The 23,544-nt window shown below is 35.4% G+C and overlaps 1 protein-coding gene across 12 annotated transcripts in view; it reads right to left on the bottom strand.

Moving 5' to 3' along the window:
* Positions 1–10,388: 10,388 nt before the first annotated feature.
* The window catches only part of ntm (neurotrimin), a 631,630-nt gene continuing 618,474 nt past the window's right edge, over positions 10,389–23,544 (bottom strand). For 6 of the 12 annotated variants that reach the window (XM_073914154.1, XM_068223825.2, XM_073914153.1 and 3 more), the window contains one exon: positions 10,452–11,229. In XM_073914154.1, coding sequence (XP_073770255.1) covers positions 11,132–11,229 — 98 coding nt within the window. In that variant the 3' untranslated portion in view covers positions 10,452–11,131. 12 annotated transcript variants of the gene reach the window in all.

Here is a 23,544-nt window from a genome sequence, read left to right as displayed (position 1 = left end):
AAACCCTTAATAGTGTATTTCCCATATGTATATGTTTGTCCTTACCAATTGCCATTTCTATGCTGCTTGAAGAGCATTAAATTAGTAAAATAATTATTTTTTACAGTAGGTATCCCATTAAAACAAAGAATCTGTTTATTTTTTCACTGTAGGTATACTATTAAAACCCAAAAAACCCCTCTTTTTACAGTAGGTATACTATTAAAATACAGAATCTGTCTGTTTTTTTACAGTAGGTATACTATTAAAACACAAAGTCCTCTTTTTACAGTAGGTATACTATTAAAATACAGAATCTGTCTGTTTTTTTTACAGTAGGTATACTATTAAAATACAGAATCTGTCTGTTTTTTTTACAGTAGGTATACTATTAAAACACAGAATCTGTCTGTTTTTTTACAGTAGGTATACTATTAAAACACAGAATCTGTCTGTTTTTTTACAGTAGGTATACTATTAAAACACAGAATCTGTCTGTTTTTTTACAGTAGGTATACTATTAAAACACAGAATATTTCCGCTTTTTTACTGTTGGTATACCCTTAAAAACACAGAAAATAACCGTTTTTTTTATATAGAAAACCCTTAAATTACAATAAAATGGTTGGTTATTTTACAGTAGTTTAACTGTCAAAAAACGGATATTTTTTAGTTTTTTTAATGTTGACACACTGTTAATTAACAGAAGTTTTCCGTTTTTAATTTACGGTAAAATATTTGTGTAATGAGCTGCCAGTACATTTTACCGTTTTTTTACGGAATTTTTTTTTAGAGTGTAAGTCTATTTTAGAAAATAGTGTGAGCAACATTCAAAAATCACTACTAAAAACAATAAGTATTCAGTTATGACTACATCTTTGGCCTTACAGTCACTTAAACTCAGCACCTTTGTAACATCTCTCCCCATCTCTCCTAAATAAAATTCTCGTGTAGTTTTATCCTTCAGAAATGTAAAGCCGATGTGTCTGTTTACCTGCGTCTCCATCTGTCATTCAGCGCCATCCTAATTGTCTTCCATCCTGCCATGTTTGTCACCTGCGCCTCTCTAACTAGCAGCAGCGGCAGCAGCACCGAGACCACAGCCATCATTTACAAACAACAATCAAGCAGGGAAAAAAAAAACGACAGAAAGACAGTGAAAGTGAGTCTTTAATTAAGAGTCTTCACCCGAGACTTTCTTAGCTTCAATCACAGTGGAGGAGCTCACAGCACTTATACAGCTCATGTGCATCAATCTCACAATCCCTTTAAAACACTCACACACACAGATCCTTCATACACACGCAGATTCAGTACTCGCAGTCTGCACTTTCAATTACTGATCACAAATCAACTGCTGGATTCTGTTTGGTTTGTTTTCTTTTTATATACCGTTGAAGTAAAAAATTTTTGCCTTCCTGTGATTTAAACATGAACATTAAGGCATGATCATATTTTATTTTGGTAAAATAATTGTAATTTAGAGGTCTTTTCCTTTCATAAGCCACTTTTGATACCAAATGATTTCTGACTTTGAACATTTCTTTCTGCTGTCGAAAGTCTTAATGGAATTTTCCAGCTAGAATAAAATCAGTTTTATTAATAATAATAATAATAATAATAATAATAAAATAATTTTAAGGTCAATATTATTAGCATCCTTTTGATGCGTTCACATAAAACAGCTGATAAATCATCAAACGCTAGTGATTTACATGTTAAATCAATGCAAAGACGCAAATAGACATTCTGCAACACAATTTGTGCAAGTGAAGCGCCGCTAAAGACGTGGTTTGCATAAATAAAGCAGCACGAGTTGAGCATGTTGCGTGTTTGACATGCAAATCACTTGACTTGGAAAATCTGAACCTTAGCGGATTAGCTCGCTCTGGTATGGGTGCGGTTATGATGTTGTGCCTGTTGTTGATGTCTCGAGGGAAAATCCTCTTAACAACACTGGACAACAAATCATGAAACTTGGGTTGGCTCAGTCTGAAGCACCGCTGCATGCTTCCATCATCCAGGTGTACTTTCTGGAAGAGTCAATGAACTTACAGAGCTGGGTCCACCTCTGAAAGGATCTAGTAGACTCAGACAAGGCGCCGAACATTGTTTTTCAGCCTTCCTAAAGCACATAAACACAGCTTTTCTCTCAATAAAATCCATGTCAGCCACTTAGCAATAAAGCTAGAGTTACCAGGAGGACAAAAGCCCCATACATGATGCAAATCCACCTCTATTGTGAAGTGATTTTGACGTGCCAATAAAGCGAATTTGAACCGCGAATGAAGTGAGGAAACTCAAAATATTCATGCTTCTATTTACACCATAGACTGTAAAAGGTATTGGCCCATGGGTTTCTAAAGAACACAAAATAAGCTACAAGTAAGCGTGGCCAACCGTCGCCATTTCGTTCGAGTCATCACATCCACCGGGGGCGAATTTCTTCCAAATACTTCAAATATGGTCTGTGTTAATAAATACAAGGCTATGTAATCCAGGCATAAAACTGTATGAAAACGTCACAGATGACTGTTCTAGAACCTACAGCTGATTAATCTGTTAGATTCTGGAGTGCATTACAGCTCTAAAGAAAAATATAAATTATATTAAACAAAACAAATACATTTACAGAGATTGTATACAAGTATATACTTACACTCACCTGGGAAATGGAGGCCACGTGAATGATTTGTGAGCACAATTAAGTGCACACACAATGTCATATCTGATAATTGTAGGAAATAATTCCAAAAGGCAACTGACTGTGTAAAGCCTCATTAAAAAAAAAAAAAAAAAAAAAAAAAAAAAATATATATATATATATATATATATATATATATATATATATATATATATATATATATATATATATATATATATATATATATATATATATATATATATATATATATATATATATATATATATATATATATATATATATATATATATATATAAAAAAAGTGTCGGCGCCAATAGCCTAGTGGTTAGTGCGTCGACACATAGCACCAAGGTGCTCACGGCGACCCGAGTTCGATTCCCGGCTTGAGGTCCTTTGCCGATCCTTTCCCTATCTCTGCTGCCCATACTTTCCTGTCTGTATAATCTCCACTGTCCTATCATAATAAAGGTGAAAACCCCTAAAAATAAATAAAACAAAACAAAAGTACAATGTATATGCCGAGCTCAGCGGCTAATCAGCTGAAGTGACAGCGACCAGCGAGACCTAGCTGTCACTCAAGTGGCCACGCCCTTACTTATGCAGACCAAATATAACTTGATTTAAACAAAACGGATGAGTTATTAAAAAAAAAAAAATCACCCTCCTCACTGTAGTCATGAAGGGTAATATTAGCTATATGAACCAAAATCGTTGTTGTAAAAGGCTATAAACACCCTTTTTTTCTGCACTAAAGTTGGCCATTTAACAGTGGGCTCAATAGAAATCTGCTCTATTATGGAGCCAGGACTAGCAGAATTTCGATGAATTGCAATTTCAGTTACTTCCGAATTTGCTTCGTGAGGGAGAACGGGAGGTTGCCGCTTGATTTACATGCAATTTATTTACACGTGCCGCGTCCGGTGTGAACACAGCATTAAGCAGTATTTTTTTGTCTGTCTACAGAACAAATCATTATTATACAATGACCTAATTACCCAAACTTGCCTAGTTATCCCAATTAAGCTTTAAATGTCACTTTAAGCTGAATACTAGAGTCTTGTAGTTTATACTGTCATCATGGCAAAGATACAGTAAGTCAGTTATTATAAATTAGTTGATAATAATCTTCTTTCCATTAAGCAGAAATTTGGGAAAAATAATAATTCTGGAGCACTGCAAAAAATGCTTTTCTTACTTAGATTTTTTGTCTTGTTTCTAGTCCAAATATCTAAAAGTTTCTAAATCAAGAAGAATTTTCTAAACAAGTAAAACATATTGCCTTGTTTTGAGAACTATTATGCCAATATTAAGTCAGTTTTTCCTTAAAACAAGAAAAATAATCTGCCAATGGGGTAAGCAAAATAATCTTACGTCAAAAGAAAAAAACAAGATTAATTTGCTCACCCCATTGGCAGATTATTTTTCTTGTTTTAAGGAAAAACTGACTTAATATTGGCATAATATTTCTCAAAACAAGGCAATATGTTTTGCTTGTCTAAAAAATTCTTCTTTATGTAAGAAATTTTAGATATTTAGACTAGAAACAAGACAAAAAATCTAAGCAAGAAAAGCATTTTTTGCAGTGAGGGGTCATAATTCTGACTTGCATATAAGGCAGGAGTGTCAAATTCAGGGTTGTTTATAACTGTGATGCTATGTGACTTCCTTAATGTGGGGTTAAATAATGCTTCTTTATTATAGCATAACATATTTAAAGTAGCAAATGAACACATTTGTTTGCATACATTTAAAATAGATGGGTTATTTGAACATAGTAAATCTGTCAAACCGACATCCTGACTCTCTGTGCTCATTGAAAACCAATGGCTCTTCTCGTAAATAGTAGGGGTGTAACCTTGGCCTCATTTTCTTCATTAGCCCTCACCCATCCTGGCCTCCCAATTATCCATCGAATTGGCTCCATCAATGTCTCTCCCCTCTACCAATACCTGGTGTGTGTGAGCGCACTATAGTGCCGTTGTCCTCTGGCTGCCGTCACATTATCCAAGTGGATGCTGCACACTGGTGGTGGTGTGAAGAGACCCACCCTCATGATTGTAGGGTGCATGGCCATACACAATAAATGTGCTATATAAATACACGTTGCTTGCTTGCTTGCTTAATTAATTCTGAATCTTGTCATCAGGTTAGCTCACGTTACTTCATTAAAGTAAATAAAGAATATCATCAGACACAAGACATTACCTTTCTTAAAAATGTGTCATTTTTCAGAGAAGCACTACTCATGCTTAGCTGCTAAAAGAAACAGATGGAACATTTGCAGATGTCAAACAAATTCTGATTAGTGGAAAGCTAGTTTTGTTTGTTTATTGCAACCTATGGTTATATCAATAATTATAAAAAAAGTATCACATCATTAAAACAGCTTCATAATGCAATAAGAGATGATGCAAAACTTAAAATATGTAAACATGAAATATTATTTTTCATTTTTTTAAATGTGATAAATAAATACAATTTCCTCCAAGGGATACAGTTTTAAAAACACCCATCAAAGTGCACGCAGTATACAAATCCAGTCTAATAGACTTTAAAATTTGACAATGTAACAATTTTTTTTTATTTATTTATTTATTTATTTATTTTGGTGAGGGAGGGTTCACAGTGGTTGTATGTTGGTGGTTCAGTTGAACACTGTTGTTAAACACTGCCATCACAAAAAAACAGCCCTGAAGCAGAAATAGTTTATAGTCAATGCACATTATAAAGTAGTGTTGGACTTTTATTATAACATGAATGTCCGCGTCACATTTATTTAATTTAATTTAATTTAATTTAATTTAATTTAATTTAATTTAATTTAATTTAATTTTATTTTATTTTATTTTATTTTATTTTATTTTATTTTATTTTATTTCGAAATAAAGAAGATGAAAGAAAGAATATTATTATACATGGAATTCTATAAGGAAACTTCTCTTTTGATTATAAAAAATATTTCAACAATTTATTATATTTTTGCATGATTGATAGAATAGCCTTCATTTTGCATATTTAATTATTATTATTATTATTATTATTATTATTATTATTATTATTATTATTATTATTATTACTATTATTATTATTATTATTATTATCACTATTATTATTATTATCACTATTATTGTTATTATTATTATCATCACTATTATTATTATCACTATTATTATTATTATTATCATCATCATCACTATTGTTATTAATAATATTATTATCACTATTATTATTATCATCATCATCACTATTATTATTATGATTATTATTATTATTATTATCATCATCACTATTATTATTATTAATATTATTATTATCACTATTATTATTATCATCATCATCATTATTATTATTATTATTATTATTATGATTATTATCATAATCACTTTTATTATTATTATTATTATTATTATTATTATTATTATCAGATGCTATTGAACATCTTTGATTTCCCTGGGCGATCTGTGTTTTATTTTATTTAATATTTTTTGAGCAATTATGATGAATCTGTAGAGCGTTGTGGTTTTTCTACCATTTATAGGTTGTGGATAATAACGAAAATAGTTTTTTTTTTTTTTTTTTTCTTGAGCAGCAAATCGGCAGATTATAATGATATCTAAAGGATCATTTGACACTGAAGACTAAAGTAATGATGCTGAAAATTAAACTTTGCATCACAGAACAAAACACATTTTAAAACATATTCAAACATTAAGGAGCATTTTCAAATTGCTATAACATTGGCCAAAATTACTGTTTTAATCTGTTTTTTTAATTTATTATATATGATGTTCTACATTTTAATTCCTATTTTATTCCATTGTTGGAGTTTAATTACTTTACAGTTTACATTTTACAAGGAAAATAAAGCATGAGGAGAAATATGGAGGAATTAAAAAATAAATATGACTAATATTATGTTTGACCATTAGACCCTGTAAACTCCATTATATAGCAGTTCAAATAGTTGGTTCCATTATACACTGGTGTAAAGTAGCACAAGACATTGATGAAACCAATGACCTTGAACAAAAATGAGAGCAAACGGCCACGCAGAGACAACAGCATAATTAAGCATGTGTATTTTACATTCATCCAGATGATTAACCAAGACACAAATATACTGCAGACCAATTCTATTTAGATACAACCATTTTTTTTTTATTATTGTAAGTCTTAAATATGAACACATCATCGCCATTAAAGGAAAAACATGACAAAACAAGTTCTTTACATTACATGGAGTTAAAATACTTCAGTTGTTCCTGGGACCCATCAGCGGAACATCAGCTTCTCCAGGCTCTTTTAAAGGTTGCGAAACAATACCTTTTTTTTTTTTTTTTTTTTTGCACCAAGTTGGACGTATGAACTGCATTACAGCCATGCACAGACAAGCCCTGTGTTCAGCCTTCATCCAAATACCAGGAAATCAAGATATTTATTGGCAGGCGCTTTTAAATTTGGGTATTGAAAAGTGTGTTATGTAAAATACGTGGGCTTTTCTTAGTCTGCTTGTGGTCCCTCTGTCTTGATTTTAAAAAGAAAATAAAACTATAATGCTGAAATACACATTTGGGTGTGAAAAACACTGTTCATTCATTAAACTGTACACACGTCACATTCCCCTTTCATTAACATACAACTTGTGCTTAAAATCCACTGGACTCATGATCTTTGTCTAACGTGTGGTTTTAAAAAATATGATATTTAAAGGGATGCATCATACAAACAATGAAAACTGCCATTTACTCAGATATATACTCATTTTTTTCTTTAAAAAAATGTCAAGACTGTCTGCAGATCTTTTCAGGACAATGTGTATGAACCTGCTGAGTTCTAAAAAAGGACAATAAAGCATCATAAATGTGATTTGTATGACTTGCATGTCCAATTTTGAGTCATCCAAAAGATTCCAATCATATTTAAGTTTAAGGGTTTTAAATTTAAGGGTTTGTTCACACTTGTTCAGTTCATGTGGCTCAGACTGAGAGAGTATACATTTAATGTAGTATCACTTCTCATCTCATCATTTTATTCGATGTTTGATGTAATCTAAACCAAAACACGATGAGAGTAGCTCTTCTCCTTTTTTAAAAAAAACAGTCTTTAAGTGGTTGAGCTCAAGTGCATCAAATGAAAAGCATCTTGAAGGGGGCGAGAGATTTCAGATACTAGAGAGCATTTGATTGGTTATGATGTGACTAGAAACTGTGTTTGTGAGTTGACGTGAATATAATTGTTGATCCATTTATGTGGAAGGGACAAACGACAAGCTTTACAAGTTTATATCGTCTAATTGCAAATGTTGTCACTGTTTTGTGGGACACTAGCTTATAGATATCTAAAAAAACAAAAATACTGATATTAACATCTGAAAACTTTTATTTTAATTTTATTAGACCTTTAAGGCCAAACCTTACAAAAAAGAAAACTTTCATAATACATATTTTATGACTTCCAAAAGAATGCTGAGGTAAACATGCTTGCTGTATGTGCATAAATAAACTGTAAACAAAATGATGGGTTCCACACAATCGATTTGTGTTAGGACAACACGAAGGAATTAAGTCTTATAAGTCTTATTCGTTTTTACAAATAAATGGGTTGAAAAAAAAAAGTTGTCCCAAAAAATCCTCAATAATTGAGTCATTTCAGCTCATTTTAAAAAGTAGTTTGAACAAACAGCAAACAACATTTTTTTGAGTGTATGCTTCTATAAGAGAAGTTTTATAAAATCTGTAAAGGAGTCATGTTTCTGTGAATCTTAATATGGAGAATTTTTCTTTAGTTTGCTAAAACACATGCAAATTAGATGTGTAGAAAATGTAAATCATTGTAATGTTTTCTTTGAATGAGAGAATAGAATCATTTCCACACAATTGGGAAGTAAATATTCAAACCTACAAGAATGGTTACTCAACGGTCTTATTCAAGCCTATTTAGTGTGGTTTTCAGACCTTATTTCAGCTACTTTTTTTTTCTGAAACCTACTAACCACGCATAATATCATTTTTCTTGAAAACGCAAGCATATTCATCAATATTTCTCACATATTATTGTAGCACAGTTTGTGCTCAATACCAAAACAAGACATGGTGTCAAATTATATGTAATAAGTAGCTGAAATAAGCAAAAATGTCAGGGCATGTCAAAACATCTTGGGCCCCCAAAATCACCTCAAACCCCAGAGGGTTAATCAAAGCTGTTAGAGTGTCTTACTGTAGGATTGGCAAAGACTATCTGCTTGTTAATTATAAAGTCACGCAAAGCGGTTTCCGAGTCTGAGCGCTAAATCAAACTGTATAGGGAGACACATGAAATGGTAATAATAAACGTTTACAAAGCTCTGTAATATTTTCAAAAATCTTGATCGTAATATATATGTCCACGCCTAATATCAGATGGCCAGAAAGTGATTAATTCATTTTATATGTGTATATGTGATGCATCAGAGATTGATGTGTACACTATGATTTTATATAAAATGTACTTTAATGTGTGATAGGACTATAAAGTGGCCATAAACGAACATTTTCTTATTTCAAATGAGTAGCTGCTTGGACCCAGAAACAGTATTCATACATCAGGACTTAACAAACAGATAGATTACATGTCTCTTGTATACAGTAGTCAACAGTTTTGGGGGTAACGTAATATTATCACTTTTTTAAGTAAGGAGTAAAGATCCAACTTTTGTGTTGCGACAATATCTGGATCGTCAAATGAACTGTGCTTACAGAGCAAAATCCAACCCTCTAAGTGTGAACAAACCCCTACTTCTAATTGGTTAATGTTAGTTTTATGTGGCGTTTGTTTTGGTATTTGATTGTATTGGGATGAGAGGTAATAATTGATGGCACATTTCATCTTCGGCTGAACTATTCCTTCAAATTGGAGAAAATAAACTTGGTGTACATATCATATCAAACACTGCAACAAAACAAATCTTATTGTGGATTTTCAGTCAACCAACACCTTAATACTGAGGTAAGTGTTAAAATACTACAAATCAAACATCTTTCTTTTTTTTTTCTCCAACAGAATACTGATGATAACGGGACATCTGCTCATGATACTGTAAGATAATGAGTAAAATCAAGCAGCGTTTTCCCAAAGCACAATATTTAGACATCAGATTTCACAATGAGCAACTGAAATGAGCTGATACCTAGCGTGAAACCCTCCCAAAAATAAATTACACTGATAAAGGGGGGGTTTAATAAAAAAATAAATAAAATAAAAATTTAAATCCTATTAAACAGGTTCACACTTTTAATTAAAATGAGTGTGCATATTTTCCCTTTGTACAGGTTATATGTACGGATTTACATACAGAGATGTTAGCAGAAATGAGGGTAAGAAGGGTTCAAATTAAATACATTTAAGTGCCCAGATTGGTTTTGATAACACTAAAATTAAAAAAAAAATTAAATAAAACTAAATAATAAACAGAAAAAAATAAAATAAAAGTAAAACTAAATAAAATAAAAATATAAATTAAATTAAATAAAACTAAATAAAAAAATAAAAATAATAAATATCAAAATTAAATTAAATTAAATAAAACTAAACAAAATAAAAAATCTTATTAAATTAAATAAAACTAAATAAAATAAAAATAATAAATATTTTTAAAATATGATAAAATAAAATAAAACTAAATTAAATTAAAATAATAAAGACTAAAATAAAATAAAAACCCAGAAAATCATTCCAATGGCGAAAAAAAAAAAATCATCAGGTATTAGCAGATTGCTCTTTGGACTCTTATATCAGATTCATTAACTCAACATTAATGAATAAACTGTTAAGAAATGACTCCCAAATTTTATTTAGTAATTTGTTTGTGTGAGCTTCTGCATAGTCCAACTGTGCCATTCTGATCATCAAAATATAATAAAAAATAAAATACACTGTACAGATATGCACCAAATTGATATGTATGTGTTAAAATAGGATGAATGAGTATTTAAAACATGAATATTACATAGCTAAAACATTTGTATATTTTTTGCTGCTTATTTTGATTTGTTGAATAATTATGATACATAAAAATATGCAGAAACAATCCAAAAAATAAAAAAAATAAACTCACACACACATACACCCCTCCTTACTACATGCCTTTGATTTGAAATAATGATTCCCTCATAAATACTGCACTCTATATGAACTCATATATTGGGTTACAGAGTTAAATTAATAAACGTTTAAAAATAAATTACGTATTTTAAAATTAGACATGCCTCTTGTCGTTTTTCTTACAAAACTGCATTCGGTGGGGCAAAAACAGTGATCATTAGCAATGTTACATTATTAAACTCTATTATAAACCAAAGAAATGCATGATTATTAAAAGGAAGTGCTCGGGTTTCCTGATGCACGTTTTGTTTTGCACATTTTTGGTAACCCATGCACGATTCGTGACTCCAGGATGAACATGATGCCACACAAACTCTTTTTTTTGTATTCACTGAAAGCTCTTCGGCATCAAAACTTGAGCAGGAGTTGTAGGATTGCGATGAGTAGACAGAAGGGGTTGAAAACCGTCGACGTGCCGCTGTTGCCGTCCTGAACTGCTCCGGGTCCTGAAGCAGTTAAAAGATAAAGCGTGTCAGGAAAAGGTCTACGTTTCATTCTTCTGGCTGTCTGTTTCAACTACACGTCTGGACGGCTGATTTTGATCTTACTCTCTCATTGTAAGTTTATTTTATTTTTATTCTTTTTTTTTTAACAGATTATTATTTATTTAGAAATACTATACAGATAAAGATTTTTTTTAAATATATTTTCCAAGTGTTGTTTAACAGAGCTTTGTTTTCAATACATTGCTAAACCTTAGATTTATAAACATATTTTTTTAATAACTAATTTAGGTGATGACAGTGCAATGGATAGCACAATCGCCTCATAGCAAGAAGGTCGCTGGTTTGAGCCTCGGCTGCGTCAGTTGGCATGTTATCCCCATGTTTGAGTGGGTTTTCTCCGGGTGTTCCGGTTTCCCCCTCAAGTCCAAAGACATGGGGTATAGGTGAATTGGGCAAGCTGAAATTGTCCGCAGTGTATGTGTGAATGAGTGTGTATGCGTGTTTCCCATTGATGGGTTGCAGCTGGAAGGGCATCCGCTGCGTAAAACATATGCTGGGTAAGTTGGCTGTTTATTCTGCTGGGGCGACCTCAAATTAATAAAGGGACTTAGCTGAAAAAAATATTTATTAATTCTTAATTTAGGCAACACTGTGGCTCAGAGGTTAGCACTGTTGCCTCACAGTAAGAAGTTCGCTTGTTTGAGCCCCGGCTGGGTCAGTTGGCATTTCTGTGTGGAGTTTGCATGTTCTACCCGTGGGTTTTCTCCGGGTGCTTCAGTTTTCAACACAGTCCAAAGACATGCGCTATAGGTGAATAAACTAAATTGTCTTTAGTGTATGTGTGTGAATGAGTGTGTATGGATGTTTCCCAGTGATGGGTTGCAACTGGAAGAGCATCCACTGCATGAAACATATGCTGGAATAGTTTGTGGTTCATTCCGATAAGCCGAAAAGAAAATGAATGAATAGATAATAACAATTTTTTTTTTACTAATTTATTTTGATGACAGTGTATACTGTATAAGGGGTTTATGACAAGGGGTGGATGACAACTTGATGGATTAACAAATAGCTGCATTTCACCCACCGACCAACAGGCATAGTACATCGCGTGGTCTCGCCACAAACTCACCATCCATACAACCAACGCACCATCCATATTATTATTATTATAATTATGATATATGAAGAGTTCAGATGCAAAAGCCTCTAAATACCATCAGAAATCTTCTAAAATGAGCATTTGTTTGTTTTTTCCTTGTGTAATTTCAGATATTTCACTGTTATGGTGATGAATATGTTATTTTCATGTCCATTAAAGTCAAATAATTGCATATAAACATAGGAGACTGAGAAAAAATGCTCATTTTAGCAGAACATTTCAAATGGCAGAAGGTTTTTCCATTTAGCCAAACTAAATTAAATAAACCTTTTTCCATAAGAAATATATAATTGGAAATAATCTGAAAAATCTGTTAAAAAATCACTTAGGAAATATTGAAATTATTAAAATTTTACTTCAACTGTAATTATTATAATTTCATTCTCTTTTTCTGTTCTTAATACTAATAAATTGGTAGTAGATTGAGTGGAACTAAAACTACATATAATCATAATGTTTTATTTTAATAATGCATTCAGGTCGGTTTTCCCCTGAAACAGGAAAGAAAATTTTAAATAATCAAAACTTTAAACATAAAAATAAATATTATTACTATGACAATTATTAATATAAATAAATAAATATATATATATATATATATATATAAATATATATATATATATATATATATATATATATATATATATATATATATATATATATATATATATATATATATATATATATATAAAAATGTATTTGATATATGTTCATGTATTTACAGTATTATTAATTATTGTATTTTAATATAAAACAATCAAATACAGATATTTCTGACACTGAAAGCTATTCAATCGAATGAAAGTTTTGAATACATTGTCTTTTAGATGGCATCAGCCCTTATGTGTTTCTATAGATTTACGGCTCTAAACTGCTAGTTTCTAGTTGAGTAAGTTGTGTTAAAATCTATGTTAGTACAGCAACTCCTGTTGTTTGGTTAAGTCTATGGTGATTAGTACTGTATTTTAGTAGCTTGCATATCACAAACCTTCCCACAAATCATTTTGAAGGGGTGTTTGCTCTAAATCAGATGAAGTCATTTCTAAAACTGAAGGTGATGTTTCCACTAAAAGAGAGATTATAACAACACAACACTTAATACACAGACAGAACATGCTACAATTCACACAGATCACTACAGTGCACATTAGTGTCGTTGATGATAATAGACAAATCTATTAGATTATTTTGGGAATATAAGTATACCTGGTCAAAATAATACAGGAGACACTAGGAGTTACACTGTGTTGTTTAAGTGTTCCATTCATTCATTCATTTATTTATTTATTTATTTATTTATTTATTTATTTATTTATTTTTAGCAATATATACACAAAGTATCTAAAAAGTTGTGAAACATTTCCGTGGAAGCAAAACATACAAACAATGCAGGTTTTTTTTTAGTTTTAAACCATGCAATGTGCAATTTCATCTATGTTTTGTGTAAATTTAAATTTGTATTTTATGCATTAAATCTTCATCCCCTAATCTCTGTTCCTAATACTGTTAAAGTATTAGTTGTGTAGTACATTGGTTATCTTTATTAACCACCATAACACAGTCAGGTCTGTTTTGAACTGAAAAATGTACAGCACAGTACACCATTCTAATCAATGTATAATCATTTAAAAATATATGTACAGTAAAATTCTATTTTATTTGTTTAAGTTGTGCAGTTATATGGGATCAAGGTTATTTATTTATTTATTTATTTATTTATTATTATTATTATTTAAGAAATATAATTTTGTATGCTGAATAAATATAAATATATGTCTGTTCAATTGTTAGGTCATTTTAGACACAGGTATTTGTATAGCGCCTTCAGGTGTGTAAAATGATTAAGTTATAGCTCAAGCTTTAAAATCCATTTTTATTAGTTCCATTAGTTAATGATATCAATGTGCAGTATTTACTAAAAATAACTAATTATGAACAACATTTGTACACAATGCATCATCGGCATTTACTAATGAATTAAAACAATTAGATTAATAGATAATTAGTTGTGTTTGTCAATACACCAGCTTTATTTCTGTTAACCAAGATGAATAAATACCAGGGTTTCAAAGTCTAATTTACAATATTTTTAAGGCTCTTATGAGTGACTTTTCAGACATGGCACTAAGGATTTATTTTTTTCTAATGACCCAGTTGGGTCAGTGGTAAAGATTTTTACTTGCCCCAGTAAAAAAAAAAATAATAAAATAAAAATTTACATATTTTGAATACATTCAACATTTTTTGCTGCTTGTTTATTTAAAATGAGCGAAAACAACACAATCATTGTGATTTGTTTGGGACAACTTGTTTTATGTTCAATCCACTTACATTTGTTAACTTAATCGTTTTGTGTTAAGACAACATTAATTAAATTGTGTATAACCTCGGATGTTTTACAGTGTAAATGTACTTTTTTTCTGCTTGATCAAACTGCTTATTTAAAATGAGTTGAATCAACACAATTATTGAGTTTTCTTTGAGAACAACTTCATTGTTTTATGTTCAATCCACTTTAATTAAAACAAATCAAGGTCTATTAAGTTAACTTAATAGATTTGTGATGGGAAAACATAAAGGAATTGTGCAGCATTTATCACAATATTCATGTGTTTTTCAATATAACTTTTTTATTAAAAATTAAGTTGACAAGTTTTAAAACTATAATAAACTGAATGTATGCACAAGCGTCTGTCAGTGTCCTCACCAGATGGCTACAAATTAAGGGTGTCACGATCTTCCAAATCCTCGATTCGATTACATTTTCGATTCTAAAGGCACGATTCGATTTTCGATTATGAATAATTAATTCATTAATGACCAATTAATTATTTGTAGCCTACCGTTTAAACTACCTGACCTGCGTGGTCTTTGTTTTACCCATAAACAAATCATACAGTAAATGAATAAAGGCAAGAAACACACATAATTACCACCTGACAATCACTTTTTCTGCGGGACTCGTGAATAGGCAGTGATCTGTGTCCTTATAATGGCGTCGGTAAAAAAGACGCACAACCAACAGGAACCAGCCAACAGTATCTGAAGTGTGCACTAAAATGACTAAGTACAAGTGAGTGAAAGATTGAAGCAGTCTACTGATCCTCTGACTGCCTGAACCCGCTGTCTCGAGCCCATGGCTGTGAGTGTGCGTCTATGTCTGTGTGTGTATGTGTCAGAGGTAGAGAGGAAGGAGGGCTCCTCAGAAATGCTACACGCCACTGTGGATGTCAAATCGTTGTCGTTCTAAAATGCCATTTAAAAACAAAGACAGTGTAAACAGGGCCTGAGTGTGTACTTTTCGCGAGCGGATTTGCAACGGAGGCGGGCGGAGGATCGCGATGCCGCTGTTGTCTATCGGACAAACCCTAATACGTACATAGCAGAGCTTGCAAAACTGTGTTTTTTTTTGTCGACAACACGAACGTTGTCAACATAACTCACTGGAAATCCAAAATGCTTACACACCGGCGACTTCATTGAAAGAGGAGAGGATTTAAGCTCTGTCGACGGGTCTCCTGTACCTGCAGTTCAACAAGCACTTCAACAAGCCTGTTTTTTCCCTCTTGGCAAGACAAGCTGACGTGACATGGGGGCGTGGCAGCATCGACGATTCTATTTTTTGATTCGATAATCGAAATTGAACAGAAAATTTCAATCACCCCTACTACAAATGCATAAATAACTGAATGAATGTTTTATTAAAGACGATGGTTAAACCATATTTGGTAAACGGAGCTAATGAATTTTGTTAAAAAAAGCTGGATTGTTGGTCACTGAATAAGTATTGGCCCCAGTGGGTTGATTTACATGAAAATAAAGACCTGTTTAAAATGATTTAAGACCTACAACAAAAATATATGACTGAATTTAAGACTTTAGGGTCTTACATTTTGTTTTTGAAATGTAAGACTTTTTAAGAGCCAGCAGAAACCCTGAAATACTGTTATAAATAATTGTTCATCTTAGTAAAGCTATTAACTATCATTAACTAATGGAACCTTATTGTAAAGTGTTACCAAGTTAAATGACTTATTTATTGGTTGGTTTATTTAGGGTGAAGTTAAGGTTTAAATTGTTATTTTATAGAGTTTTACTTGTAGAATGTTAGACAAACAGTGAAAATAAGTTTTATTTTATTGTGTCAGTTTTCTTTTATATCTGTCTCCCGTTTGCTGTGAACAATCTCCATTAAACAGAGCAGCAGTATTCAGTGTTGTGTGCTGCTATTATCATCTGTGTCTATGAAACCTCTGTCTTTGATGGTCTTTCAGAGTCATTTCTCCAGGATTTGGGGAGTTCTGCAGGCTTTCTTTAGGGACGCCTTAGCAATTATTCTGAGTCAATCCTGCACAAGTGTAATTATACTAATGTGAGCTTCTCACAATCAAATTCAATGCAATTAATGGCTCTCCGGAGAGAAAACCGTTACCAATCCCACGGTTTTTTAGGCCAGACAGTGGAGAAAAGTTGGCCAGAACAAGATTTCTATTCTTGGCAGAGAAGAAAGACTAAAGGACAATACAAGGACAAATCAGTGCAAGCATCAACAACACATGAGAAAACCCTTACAAAAAAACAAGTAGGAAAGACCAGAGGATATAAGAACACCCAAAATGTCTTATTTACAAACATGTAAGTCATATTTATCCAGCCTGCATATCTTACCGCTTAAATAAATATCTACTTTATTTCAAGTTACAGATTGAGAAAGTTGCTCTTCATTGACTATGTTGCTCTTCCACATGTGACCTCATTTAAGTATTTCTGAAAAACTGGGGCTGAACTTTGTTTTTAAACTCAAATTGTTTCAAATAATGTCTGTCAAACTTAGACTTTTGCCCAAAACATACTGAACATAGCTAACCATTATTATATTTTAATTATGAAGAAAATAAGGTTTGATGATTTTTTAAGATTTACTTGTTAATCACAACTGCAATCTTAGCATGACGTCTTCCTTTTTAAAGGATACTAACATATTTTCAAGCCAACAAGATATTGGTGTCACGGTTGCAGGTTTGTGCGCTTCTCCGGAGTGTATGTTGATCACGTGGGTTTGTTTTGTTTTGGTTATCCATGTGGATTTGTCAGGCTCACGTGTTATGACGTCATTCAGTTGGTCTGATTAGTTCGCCAGCTGAGGCTCATCATGGTGCCTATATCTGGGCGACGCTTTTGTGTGTCTGTGTCAGTTCGTTGTTATCACTCATGTTTGTGTGTCTGTGCTCAGGCCCTGCGGAGTAATCTGGATCTGGTTTTCCCCGTTCTGTTTCCTGCCCTGCGTCCTGCGTCCGTCTAGCCTGACACTATTTGTATTTGTCATCACAATAAACTTGTACACTTGCTATTGGATCTTCTCTGACTCTCATTGAAACGTAACAGAACGAACTGACCTTTTACATGGATCCAGCGAGTGTTTCCCAGATCTCCGAGTTCGTCTCCCACAGCAACGCTCGGATCGACCGTCAGGATGAGGCTCTGGCCACCACGGCTCAGGCGATCCAGGCCCTGGTTGGCCAAGTTTCATTGCTCACATCCCAGGTCCAACAACTGGTTACTCGTGCTGCACAGGCTGATACTCCACCTGCCCCCGAGACTGCACCGACCCCGGAAGTGTCACCAGCGCCTGCGGTTCCTGGTCGCTCTGTTGAGCCGCGTCTTCCACCTCCGACCAGCTATTCTGGAGAGCCTCTCTTGTGCCGATCCTTCCTGTCTAAGTGTTCCCTTTACATCTCACTGCAGCCGTCATTATTTTCCTCTGAACAATCTAAGGTGGCATTTGTCATCACCCTCCTTTCGGGAAAGGCGGCTCAGTGGGGAACTACAGCTTGGGAACAAAAGCTACCATGCTGCTCTACGTTTGACCTGTTCTCAAAAGAACTTAAGAAGGTCTTTGATCGAGCCGCTTCCGGGAGAGAGGCCGCCCGAGTCCTCGCTGAACTCCGCCAGGGGAATCGGAGCGTAGCGAAGTACTCGATTGAGTTCCGAACACTAGCCGCTGAATGCGGCTGGAATGCGGAGGCCCAGTGGGACATGTTCCTGCACGGATTGTCTGATCGTCTGCAAGATGCGATCTATTCCTTAGATCTTCCGAAGACTCTGGACGAGCTGGTGGATTTGGCCATCCGTGTGGACACCAGACTGCTTCGGCGTGAGACTCGCCTGCAGCAGAGCAGATTTTCGGATCCCGTTCCTGACTTTCCGGCATTAACTGCGACACCGGAAGCGGTAAGCGCTGACCCGGAACCCATGCAGCTGGGGAGATCCCGCTTGTCCGTGCAAGAAAAGCACCGACGGAGAACGGAGGGACTCTGCCTCTACTGCGGAGGGGCGGGTCATCGGGTGGCTTCCTGTCCCGTAAAAGACGACACCCATCAGTAGGTAAGGGGTTACTGATGGGTGAAATTAATTTGGAAAAATCCTCTACGGCTGCCACTTTATTGCCCGTCACTGTATCATGGGGTTCCGGAAGTCGTGACACCCATGCCCTCGTCGATTCCGGGGCGGAGGGAAATTTCATTGACTCCAGTTTCGCTTTCAGTTCTAAACTTCCGGTTATCGCACTGTCACAACCCATTGCAGTACGCGCCCTCAGTGGGCTTTCCCTTCCCACTATCACTCACTCCACCAAACCCATAAAACTTATCACGTCTGGAAATCATGTTGAACACATTTCATTTTTTTTAACAGACTGTTCCAACTCACCGGTGGTTTTAGGACATCCATGGTTAATTCTTCATAAACCTCACATTAATTGGGGTCTTAATTCCATATTTTCGTGGAGTGAGAAATGTCATGAGTCTTGTCTTTCGTCTGCTCGTTTTGCTGTTTCTTGTTCTGTGTTTCAGGAGGAGCGCATGGACCTGTCAAACGTGCCCAGTGAGTACCTCGACCTGAAGAGAGTGTTCAGTAAGTCTAGAGCTGCTTCTCTGCCTCCTCATCGTCCCTATGACTGTGCAATAGATTTATTGCCAGGTACCTCTCCGCCTAAAGGCAAGTTATACTCTCTTTCCATTCCTGAGAGGGAGGCCATGGAGAAATATATTTCTGATTCTCTAGCGGCCAAGATCATACGACCCTCTTCTTCTCCGGCGGGGGCGGGGTTCTTTTTCGTGAAAAAGAAGGATGGGTCTCTTAGACCTTGTATAGACTATCGAGGGCTGAACAGCATCACGGTGAAGAATACGTATCCTTTGCCGCTGATGTCTTCAGCGTTCGAGCGTCTGCAAAGGGGCTTCTTTTTTCACGAAATTAGATCTCCGTAACGCATATCATTTGGTTCGCATGAAGCAGGGTCATGAGTGGAAAACTGCATTTTTGACCCCCAGGGGGCATTTTGAATATTGTGTTCTTCCGTTCGGGCTTTCTAATGCTCCTGCGGTTTTCCAAGCACTCGTAAATGACGTGTTGCGAGACATGATAGATCAGTTTATTTATGTCTACCTGGATGACATTCTGATTTTTTCTCGTTCTCTCCAGGAACATGTGCAGCACGTCAGGCGAGTGCTTCAGCGGCTGCTAGAGAATGGGCTTTTTGTCAAGGCGGAGAAATGCGTGTTCCATGCACAGTCTGTTCCCTTTCTAGGACACATTGTGTCAGTCGAGGGGGTGCGCATGGATCCAGAGAAAGTTCAGGCTGTGGTGAATTGGCCAATCCCCGAGTCTCGTAAGGCCCTGCAGAGATTTCTGGGCTTCGCTAATTTTTACCGACGTTTTATTCGCAATTTCAGCCAGCTCGCCGCCCCTCTGACATCCTTAACCTCCGCCAAGACGCCCTTCAGGTGGTCGAGTGCAGCACAGGTTGCATTCACTAAACTAAAGAGCCGCTTCGTTTCAGCTCCTATTCTGGTGACACCTGATCCAGCCCGGCAGTTCGTGGTGGAGGTTGACGCGTCAGAGGTGGGCGTGGGCGCGATCCTGTCCCAGTGCGCAGCCTCGGATGACAGAATACATCCGTGCGCGTTTTTCTCTCACCGATTATCTCCCGCTGAACGAAATTACGACATTGGTAATAGGGAGTTGTTGGCTGTCAAACTCGCTTTGGAGGAGTGGCGTCATTGGTTGGAGGGTTCGGGGGTTCCCTTTATCGTTTGGACCGATCATAAGAACCTCGAATACATCAGGTCCGCCAAACGACTTAACTCCAGGCAGGCTCGGTGGGCATTATTTTTCGGACGTTTTGACTTTACCATCTCATATCGACCGGGTTCTAAAAACATCAAACCCGACGCGTTATCCCGTCTTTTTGATTCTTCCGAGCGCAATACGTCTCTTGAGCCCATCGTTCCCCAGAGGATTTGTATTTCTGCAGTAACATGGGAGATCGAGAGCAGGGTCCGCACAGCCCTGGATGGGGTAACGCCCCCGGTCGGATGCCCACCCAGTCGTTTGTTTGTGCCGGAGGAGATTCGGTCTGACGTCATTCGGTGGGGACATTCCTCCAAAGTGGCTTGTCATCCTGGGGTGAGTCGTACATTATTTTTGGTTAAACAGCGGTTTTGGTGGCCAGCTATGGCACGGTACATACGCGAGTTTGTTTTGGCCTGTTCTGTTTGTGCTGTTTCTAAGACTTCTAATCGCCCCCCTGCTGGACTCCTTCAGCCGCTGTCAGTGCCTTCGAGACCCTGGTCGCACATTTCGCTAGATTTCGTCACTGGTCTCCCGCCATCTGGTGGCAATACGGCTGTTTTGACCGTTGTGGACCGGTTCTCGAAGGCTACTCATTTCATTCCTCTGCCCAAATTACATTCAGCCAGAGAGACAGCGGATGCTGTCATTAATCACGTCTTTCGCATTCATGGCCTCCCGACGGACGTGGTTTCTGACAGGGGACCCCAGTTTGTCTCTAAATTTTGGAGAGAATTCTGTCATTTATTGGGAGCGACTGTAAGCCTTTCTTCTGGTTTCCATCCTCAGAGTAACGGACAAACAGAGAGGGCCAATCAAGATCTCGAGCGTATGTTACGTTGTTTGGTTTCCCAAAATCCCGCCTCTTGGAGTCAGCAGCTCCCATGGGTGGAGTACGCACACAATTCATTACCAGTGTCGGCTACGGGCCTCTCTCCGTTTCAGTGTAGCTTAGGATACCAGCCACCAGCTTTTCCCAGTCTGGAATCCGAAATCGCGGTCCCCTCTGCCCACGCCTTTGTCCAGAGGTGCCGACGCACTTGGAGCAGAGCCAGACAGACCCTGCTCCAAGTGGGTGCGCGCACCAAGGCTAAAGCCGATCGCCACCGGTCGAAGCCTCCCGTTTACGTCGTCGGTCAAAAAGTGTGGCTTTCAACTAAGAATATTCCCTTGCGTTCCGTATGTAATAAACTTGCACCTAAATTTATTGGCCCATTCACTGTCATCAAGATCATTAGTCCGGTGGCAGTCCGCCTCAAACTTCCTCCAGCGTACAGGAGAATACATCCCGTGTTTCATGTTTCCAAATTAAAGCCCGTTTTTCATACGGCCATTAACCCACCCACTCCGGTTCCCCCCCCGCCGCGTCTCGTAGATGGGGAGACCGTTTATTCGGTTAAGCGCATTCTGGACTCGAGACGGAGGGGACGAGGATTTCAGTACTTGGTGGACTGGGAAGGTTATGGTGCGGAGGAGAGGAGTTGGGTTCCTGCAAAGGACATATTGGATCACTCTCTTATCGATGATTACAATCGCCAGGTAAGCTCTTCTGGAAGCACCAGGAGGTGCTCGTAGGAGAGGAGGTAATGTCACGGTTGCAGGTTTGTGCGCTTCTCCGGAGTGTATGTTGATCACGTGGGTTTGTTTTGTTTTGGTTATCCATGTGGATTTGTTAGGCTCACGTGTTATGACGTCATTCAGTTGGTCTGATTAGTTCGCCAGCTGAGGCTCATCATGGTGCCTATATCTGGGCGACGCTTGTGTGTCTGTGTCAGTTCGTTATCACTCATGTTTGTGTGTCTGTGCTCAGGCCCTGCGGAGTAATCTGGATCTGGTTTTCCCCGTTCTGTTTCCTGCCCTGCGTCCTGCGTCCGTCTAGCCTGACACTATTTGTATTTGTCATCACAATAAACTTGTACACTTGCTATTGGATCTTCTCTGACTCTCATTGAAACGTAACAATTGGTTATATTTATTATTATAGAACTTTATTTAACCCTAAATATATTTACATATTTTGTGTGATTTATTTTTACAGTTATTAACACATGTATATAGTTTTTTTTTTTTTTTTTTTTTTAGTTGTACATAATATTAATTAATTTTAATACATATTTTTAAATGAATTTTAATAATAAGTTTTAAATAAATTAAACAAACATTAATATAATTTTTGTATGCTCATTTTTAAATAGATTAAACAATTAAAATAATTTGCGTATGTTCATTTTTAAATAGATTAAAACAATATTAATAAAAATTGAATATGTTAATTTTTAAAGCGATTAAACAAATATTAATAGAATTTGCGTATGTTCATCTATTTGCATTTAATTTGTTATATTATGTTGAATTAATTACAATATTTTATATACTTTCTTATACATATTATTTACAAAATATTAAAATAACTTAATTATAATTTTTATTATAAAATATACTATTTTTATTTGAATTTAAATACATTTAAATATCACAAATATGATTCTTATATAATGTATAATATGTGAATAATTTAAAATAAATAAATATAATCATAATAATACTTCTATCATAAAGCTACTGACATGTTTATACTTTTTTACCACAGGATGGATGAGTTTTAGTAAAAAGTCTGTAAATAAAATGTAAGAAAGTGATTTTAAACATACCTGGTCTTTCCTACTGTTACAGTACCATGATATATTGCATTTACCTTGACATTGTAAGATTTATGTACCATAAACCATTACTGTGTACAGGTAAGACCACGGCACTCTTTTGTAAGGGTAAATGTACATTTAAAGGAAAAGCTCATCTAACAACAAGCATTCTGTCATCATTTACTCGCCAAGTCAATCCAAACTGTTTCTGTTCTTTCTTCAAAATGGACCAATATTAACTGTATATTTATTAAAAGATAGAGATTAACAGTGAAATACTGGATCAAACACGTAAGTGGGTGATTTGTTTAGCATTTATATTAGTGCATTTTCCCTTAAAAATGGCATTTTAGAATGAAAACTTTCTTTGGTCGTACTGGC

Source organism: Danio rerio, chromosome 10 (assembly GCF_049306965.1).
Source record: "Danio rerio strain Tuebingen ecotype United States chromosome 10, GRCz12tu, whole genome shotgun sequence".
NCBI classification, from domain to species: Eukaryota; Metazoa; Chordata; class Actinopteri; order Cypriniformes; family Danionidae; genus Danio; species Danio rerio.
Note: the sequence above shows the minus strand (reverse complement) of the source record. Positions and strands in the feature narration are given on the sequence as shown.